We start from the raw sequence: 8214 nt of genomic DNA on the forward strand, positions 1-8214 counted from the left end.
AGTGGAGGGCGGGATGGTAGGCTGAGGGTTGGGTCTTGGAATATAGGGACCCTTCAGGGTAAGTCCATAGAGCTCGTGAAGATTCTTAGGAAGAGGAGGATCAACATTGCGTGTGTCCAAGAGACCAAGTGGGTAGGGTCTAAGGCTAGGGATGTGGATGGTTACAAGCTGTGGTACTCTGGGAGCGACAGGCGTAGGAATGGAGTTGGCATCTTAGTAGATGAAGAGCTTAGAGGTCAGGTAGTGGAGGTGAAGAGGATCAACGATAGGTTGATGACTATTAAGTTGGTCATTCGGGGGTTTACCCTGAACGTGTGTAGTGCTTATGCGCCGCAAGTGGGATCGGAGGGGGAGGAGAAAACGCGGTTTTGGGAGGCTTTGGAGGAGGTGGTGAGAGGCATGCCTAGTTCGGAGAAGATTGTTGTAGCAGGGGATTTCAACGGGCACATCGGGGCGCTACCGGGAGGCTTTGGGGATGTGCATGGTGGTTTTGGTTTTGGGGAGAGAAATGAAGAGGGGGCGACCCTATTGGAGTTTGCGAGGGCCTTTGGGCTGGGGGTGGTGAACTCGGGCTTCCCGAAGAAGGACGAGCACCTGATCACCTTTCGAAGCGCGGTAGCCAGGACTCAGATTGACTTTTTGTTGCTTAGGAAAGGGGATAGGGCGTTGTGTAAGGACTGTAAAGTCATCCCGAGTGAGAATCTTTCGACCCAGCATAGGCTCTTGGTTATGGATTTGGGTATAAAGAAGAATAGAAAGAGGAGGAGTAAGGAGGGTAGACCGAGAATTAAGTGGGGCGGCCTGACGTCAGTGAATGCGTGGGAGATAGGGGAGAGTGGCGGGAATGGGGGTGTGGGAGTGTAGGGGGGTCGTGGATAGTATGTGGGACAGGGCGGCAAGGTGCATCAGGGAGAATGCAAGTGAGGTGTTGGGTGTTTCTAGGGGCCGGGCCGGGCACCATCGGGGGGATTGGTGGTGGAATGAAGAGGTGGAGAAGAAAGTGGGGACCAAGAAAGGGGCGTATGCTAAGTTGGTAGAAAGTAAGGACGAAGAGGAGAAGCGGGTGTACAGGAAAGAGTACAAGCTAGCAAGGAAGGAGGCGAAGTCAGCAGTCACGGCTGCTAAGACGGCCGCTTTTGAGAGCTGGTATGCAGGGTTACAGGGGAAAGGAGGGGAGAAAAAGTTGTTTAGACTCGCTAAGGCTAGGAAGAGGAAGGGTCGTGACCTCGATCAGGTGAGGTGCATTAAGGGGGAGGACGGTAGAGTGTTGGTGGAGGACGGCCACATCAAGAAGAGATGGCAGTCGTATTTCCATGGGCTCTTGAATGACGAAGAGGATAGAGCTATTGTGTTAGGGGAACTGGAGCACTCAGAGGAATGTCGGGATTTTAGCTATTGTAGACGTTTTAAGGTAGAAAAGGTTAGACAGGCTGTCCGCAGGATGCGAAGGGGTAGGGCGACGGGGCCGGATGAGATACCGGTGGAGTTTTGAAAGTTCGTTGGAGAGGCTGGTGTAAGGTGGTTGACTGGATTGTTTAATGAAATTTTCAGGACGGCAAAGATGCCCGAGGCGTGGAGGTGGAGTACCATGATCCCTCTCTATAAGAATAAGGGGACATTCAGAGTTGCGATAACTATAGGGGATTAAGTTATTGAGTCACTCGATGAAGATCTGGGAGAGAGTGGTCGAGGTGAGGCTGAGACGGATAGTGTCTATTTCGGAGAACCAGTTCGGATTTATGCCCGGCCGCTCGACGACGGAGGCAATCCACCTGGTACGGAGGTTGGTGGAGCAGTATAGGGAGAGGAAGAAGGATCTGCACATGGTGTTTATCGACCTGGAGAAGGCTTACGACAAAGTCCCCAGGGAGGTGCTTTGGAGATGCTTGGAGGTGAGTGGGGTACCGCTGGCATATATCAGAGTAATTAAGGATATGTATGATGGAGCGAAAACCCAGGTGAGGACGGCGGGAGGAGACTCGGAGCATTTCACTGTCAGATTGCATCAGGGATCTACTCTTGGTCCCTTTTTGTTTGCGTTGGTGATGGATGTGTTGACGCGGCGTATTCAAGGGGAGGTGCCGTGGTGTATGCTTTTTGCAGACGATGTAGTTCTGATAGATGAGACTCGAGGGGGTGTGAATGACAAATTAGAGGTGTGGAGGCGAACTCTTGAGTCTAAAGGGTTCAGGGTGAGCAGAAGCAAGACAGAGTATGTGGAATGCAAGTTTAATGACGTGAGGCGGGAGAATGAGGTAGTAGTGAAGCTGGAAGCTCAGGAGGTATGTAAGAGGGACAAGTTCAAGTATCTTGGGTCCGTGATCCAGAGTAACGATGAGATTGACGAGGATGTCTCGCACCGTATTGGGGCGGGATGGATGAAGTGGAAACTCGCGTCGGGGGTGCTGTGTGATAAGAAGGTGCCGCCCAAGCTTAAAGGCAAATTCTACAGGGTGGTAGTTCGTCCGGCCTTGTTGTATGGAGCGGAGTGTTGGCCAGTTAAGAACTCCCACATCCAAAAAATGAAGGTGGCAGAAATGCGGATGTTGCGCTGGATGTGTGGACTGACTAGAGGGGATAGAGTTCGGAATGAGACTATCCGGGAGAAGGTTGGTGTGACTTCAGTGGAGTGCAAGATGCGGGAAGCACGATTGAGATGGTTCGGACACATGAAGAGGAGGGGCATGGATGCCCCGGTTCGTAGGTGTGAGAGGCTAGCGTTGGATGGTTTTAGGCGGGGTAGGGGTAGGCCGAAGAAGTACTGGGGTGAGGTGGTTAGGCGGGACATGGAACAGTTACAGCTCACCGAGGACATGACTCTAGATAGGAAGGTTTGGAGGACGCGAATTACGGCAGAGGATTAGGGCCAGTTCGGGTCGCTAGTGTAGGAAATTACTTGGTGGGGGTTTTATTCTTGTCATGATTCTGTGTTCCGTGTTTCATGTTGTATTACGAATTTGTGTGCTTTCCACTGCTTTCCTCTGCTTTATATTACTTATGGGTGCCGTATTTATGTTATGTAATCTGCTTCTGTGCTGCACTATGTGTTTGTGTGGTATCGCGTGCCTTGAGCCGGGGGTCTATCGAAAACAGCCTTTCTACTTCATCAGAGGTAGAGGTATGGACTGCGTACATCTTACCCCCCCAGACCCCACTAGGTGGGAATACACTGGGTTTGTTGTTGTTGTTGTTGTTGATTCAATTTCATGAACTTAGTTATATATTTTCAAACATGTAAGTAAAATTTTATATACAAACAAAAAATTTCAGATGTTAATAAAGCTACTAATAACACCTCTTGCTCAAAAATCAGTGTAGTACACTTAGAAAGAATGGAAAAAACTTGTCAAAACTAGAAGTACATCACATAGCATTGACAACGCATAACCATGAACTCAGGGAAGATATATCTCAGGTAGCTTACAGCTAAGCTCGCACATATTTAGAAGTAAAAATTAGGCTATAATAGTGTAAAGTACAAAGACAATTTGTTTGATATTATATCACAAGCCATCAGTCGTAATATCAGTGTAGACAACTTACTTTCAAGGCCCTTCTTGCTTTATCTCTCTATCCACATTATGCATGATCAGAAGTAGCATTACAAGAGAGAACAATGTGTTCAAATTTCCCATCCACTGAAACTGCAGTCCTTACAATAGGAGGAAATCATCCACATCTGTTTTAATGGACAAACATGGTAATATAGGAATCAGAGGTTGCGATCATGCACCTACCTACTACCTCTAACTAACTACTAATTAGAAATGCTACAGTGACAGTAACTAACAGCTACAACAATAACAGATTTTGTGAACAGTAAGGTAATGAAACAGTAATAATAGTCTAGCCACTAATTAAACCCCAAATCAACTCAAGCTCGATTCTCTTGATCTCTTTTTCTATCTCGATCACTTGTATATCCAATACTTGTATCACAATACCCAAATAGAATCTGTTGCACAGAAGAAGCTTCAAAAGCAGCGATCCAAGTGAAATAGATGCCAACTAAATGAAGTATCATTTAATTGAATATTAAAACAATATGCTTCATGGTATATAAATTCCTTTATGGAACAAAATCATACAATTACATTCTTGAACTTGCTAGAAGGACAATTGCATCTGTTTAGGCAATGGAATTGCATGTTGCATCATAAAAATATTGTCAAAACAGTTAGCCCCAACAGAAATGGTCTTGAGAGACAATTAAAATGCCGCAATTCACTATATATATTCTCTATCTAGACAGTGATACACCAATTGTAGCTACCAACAACAACTATTTTTAGCGGAATTTATTTACGACAATTACTAAGGAAACAGTTGTTTGAAAAACTTACGTTGAGGATGGATGTTTTATCATCGTAGCCAGCACTGGCGGAAGCAAAATTAGCACCAATAAGTAGATTCTTACCAGATGCTTGAGGGCTCAAGTCAGCAGACGGGTAAGTAGTGAAGCCAAGTGCATCAGCTACAACAGCCGATTACAAAAATTACTACATAAGATATAGATGAAATGACAATAGCTGAGTGACTTTTCTGTACAAAATATAGTCGAATGGCTTTCTAAGATAAACAATGTTAGTTGAGTGCTGTCAGAGAAATTAACTCATTAATTCTCAATACAGAATACTTCACAAAATGAATTAATAAGTTTCAACTGCTAAGGGCATTCCATTCAGATAAGCATGTGGATAATTTGGAATGTGACCTGACAATTAACATACCTGAGAGTCCTAAGAAATGCAAACATTAGACCACAACTAAAAAGGGAAAAGAGTATAGTCTAAGCGCATATAAACCTCGAAGAAAATAAGTTACCAGTCATATCGATGACTAATTTTCCATTACAGAATCTACCAGTAGGTTGATAAGTAACAAAATCTCTTCCATAAGGTGGATAATTGGCTTTAAAAAGTGTAAGAATATAGTCATTATTTCTTACATCAGCAGCTGAATCGCCAAATATAATAATTGCAAGAACAAGTGTCGTGGAATCATGAGCATTATTCAGACAGATAGCAAGGCTCATCAACAACAATGTCAATGCTTGTGTATTATTGAGCCCCATTTTACAAAGACGTACTATGTGTTATACGTAGAGACTTGACACTCAAAAACATTATAGTGGGTTAGCCGTAGTGTAAGTCAGATCCAACCAAAGGATGATAAATAATTGTGCATTAAATATAAGGGACCTGAAGGTACCCCAAGGCATAAAAATAGTAAATAGCGATAAATTACTGCTGCCCTACTTAAGAATCAGATCTCACAGAAGGTAAAAGTTGGTCAGGAGAAGGAAGAGAAAGATGAATCTCAAGTTGAAGTCCTTCGGGAGAAGAATTGTGAGGATATGTTTTATACTAACAGTTTTTTCAATTTTGCAGGTATGAAAAACACAAGCATCAGGCATCAAGGGAGAATAGTACACAATAACAATAGAAATAAAAAAGAAAAGAGTACAAAATTTTAAATACACATGGAGGAAAAAATATGAGACACATACAGACTGATATTTGAAAATTTACTAAACAAATCGATGAATGGACAGTGGTGGTATCAGCTTAGGATGCTCATTCCACTTTCTGAAAATCGATGGAAATCAATGAAGGATCAAAACCACAAGAGCCTGGTAAACATCAACTGCGAAAATATGCTTGGACAACATAAGAGAAGCGACAAGCCAAACAAATGTGAGATGTAAATCAAAGCAAAAATGAAGAGGGAATCACAACACACCGACACCTTAAGAACAATCAATGAGCTACGAAGAAGCTAAAGACTAAACTACGGCATCTAGCTAGAAGGAAAATGGATCCGGTGCCATACCAGAACTAACATGACCGGCAGTCAAAAAGGAGAAGGTAAGTGCTAGTTCTAAGAATGTCAACATCCAAATCACAGCTCAATAAAACAAACATCTGTGCGATGAAAAGCACCAAAATGAGGATGCAAAATGAATGAGAATACAAGTCATTGCAGCGGTTATTATTTTTGATCTGATAGTATGTTAACTTCTGTACATAAGTTGCACACCAATCTTTGATCTTTAAGTATACAGAAAACCCCACAAAAAAATACGAACTTTTAAGGCTAAATTTCTACCTCAAAATTCAAGAATAAAGAGAAAGTTGTAAGTTTTTTTGTTAATAACAGTAGACAAAACCTCATAAAAAGTCTGAAACACATACAGACACACAGAGACCAATCTGTAATCTTTTCAGCTCAAAATTGAAGACTGAACAGAAAATCAAAACCCCATACAGAATCAGAAATGATAGCAAGAAATTAAATCACCACAAAAAAGAGAAAAGGAAAATTTACCAGAAGCAAGAAATTAAAATGAATACCCCAAAACTTGAAACCACAAAATGGACCATTTGGGGAAATAATACCAGAAACACAGAGACAAATACAAGAGAAATAGGAAGATTACCTGTTGGAATATACGACTACCAAGAAAAGGAGCTTATAGTCTGTAAAGTTACTAAATTTCCATTACTTCATTCTCTGCTCAACAGTGGCAAAGGATGCAATTTTGTGAACGTATTTTCCTTTAGACAAAGAGGTGCAATCAATCAATCAACCAACCAACCAACCATTCGTTCAATCAAACGCTCGTTGGTCAGCCGTATGAATCATTTCCATCTTTTCCACTTTATTCGAGGTTCTTTCCAACAAAACTCAAAAGTATTTAAAATAGTTGAAGCAGCAGTAGTCGCGCGACCTGATGATTCACCGCTAATTAGTTTTGACCAATGTACTACAATAGCAATATCAAAATTAGTACCTGATTGTCAATTTGTCGTGACTCATGTCATTCAGTCCTGATCACATCGAGCCCACCAGACAAAATAACCTATGCAAGTCGAGAAAATATACAATTAAAGGGAAAAAGGAGGAGGCAATTTGTAAGGCATAAATTGACTAAGTTGAGTCAAACTGGAGGCTAGAACTACATTTAGAGAAGGGCCTATATATTAGATTAAGATAATAAAATTAATATGTAACAGAAGTTTGAAGCATGAATACAATATCATTTAGGAAAATGCAATTATATTATTTCAAATAAAAAGTTCGTAGTCATGATACTACAACTATACACAATTTATGCTAAGCCGCCGCCGCCGCCGCCGCCAGAACCACTGTATTCACCACCGCTGCCACCAGAACCACCGGTGCCACTCGTACTACCGTATCCACCACCGGTGCCTCCCCTACCACCGTATACACCACCGCTGCCGCCAAAACCACCGTATCTACCATATTCACCGCTGCCGCATCCACCACGACAATCGAAATCACCTTATCCACCAATACCACCACTGGATGAGCCGTTGTATCTACCGTTGCCGGAGCCTATGTATTCTCCATCAGCAGGTAGCGGAGCTGATCTTCCATCGCTAAAGCCGTACCTCCACAACCTGGGCCACCGTATACACCGCCATATCCTCCACCGTCTCCTGATCCACCGTATCCACCACTACCACCAGCAGATGAGCTGCTGTATCTATCGCCGCAGAAACTACCGTCAGCAGGTGGTGGAGTGGATCGCCCATCGTTGTAGCCGTATATACCAGCCATGATCTAATGCTAATTTTTTTTCTTAGAGATATATATGTGAATGATGTAGAATATACAAAAGGACACCTGGAAATAGAGTTACCACATATTCTCTTGCTGATTAGAATTGTTATTCACGTGGGTTATTTAAACAGTAATCTCAAATGTTAAATGACAGACTTATCTTCGTCGTCCAAAAACCTTTACTTATATATAAGTCTAATAATAAATTTTGGATATTCACCTCTCTTTGGATATTTAATTTTTTTTTAACCGCAGTAATTGGGCCAATTTGAAATGGGGAAAAGATACATGTTTGAAATCCAGCTAGTAAGAAAGAGACACGTGGCGTGAAACAGCGATTCCAGCGGCTAGGCGACTGCTACCGGTGATACTCATTTATCTTTTTCTGGGTACTTATTATTATTATTATTATTTATTATTATTAATATTATTATTACTATTATTATTTTTACTATTATTATTATTATTATATATAAGTGAAGGTTGGAGTGACTATCAAGCGTATTTGGATAATTTTAGTCACCCCAATCTTTGCTTATATATAATAGTAAATAAAATGGTTACATATGCATATTGTTTTTCCTTATATTTATTTGTTTTGTCCTCATTTTTATGGTGCATTAA

The 8214-nt window shown here is 41.9% G+C and overlaps 1 protein-coding gene across 1 annotated transcript; it reads right to left on the minus strand.

The window, feature by feature from the left end:
- Positions 1 to 7111: 7111 nt before the first annotated feature.
- Positions 7112 to 7587, minus strand: LOC107856594 (glycine-rich protein DOT1). Its single transcript, XM_016701580.2, has 2 exons — positions 7419 to 7587; positions 7112 to 7308 (listed from the first exon to the last, which is right to left on the minus strand). The coding sequence occupies exons 1-2, from the start codon at positions 7585 to 7587 to the stop codon at positions 7112 to 7114; spliced, it is 366 nt and encodes a 121-aa protein (XP_016557066.2).
- Between the last annotated feature and the right edge of the window lie 627 nt (positions 7588 to 8214).

Source organism: Capsicum annuum, chromosome 11 (genome assembly GCF_002878395.1).
Source record: "Capsicum annuum cultivar UCD-10X-F1 chromosome 11, UCD10Xv1.1, whole genome shotgun sequence".
In the NCBI taxonomy this organism is placed as follows: domain Eukaryota; kingdom Viridiplantae; phylum Streptophyta; class Magnoliopsida; order Solanales; family Solanaceae; genus Capsicum; species Capsicum annuum.

Excerpts from the sequence above, each read along its gene's own strand:
- LOC107856594 (XM_016701580.2), bottom strand. The coding sequence starts at position 7,587 with ATGGCTGGTATATACGGCTACAACGATGGGCGATCCACTCCACCACCT. Across the intron at positions 7,309-7,418 it reads CGGTGGCCCAGGTTGTGGAG|GTGATTTCGATTGTCGTGGT; the intron begins GTACGGCTTTAG and ends TTGGTGGATAAG.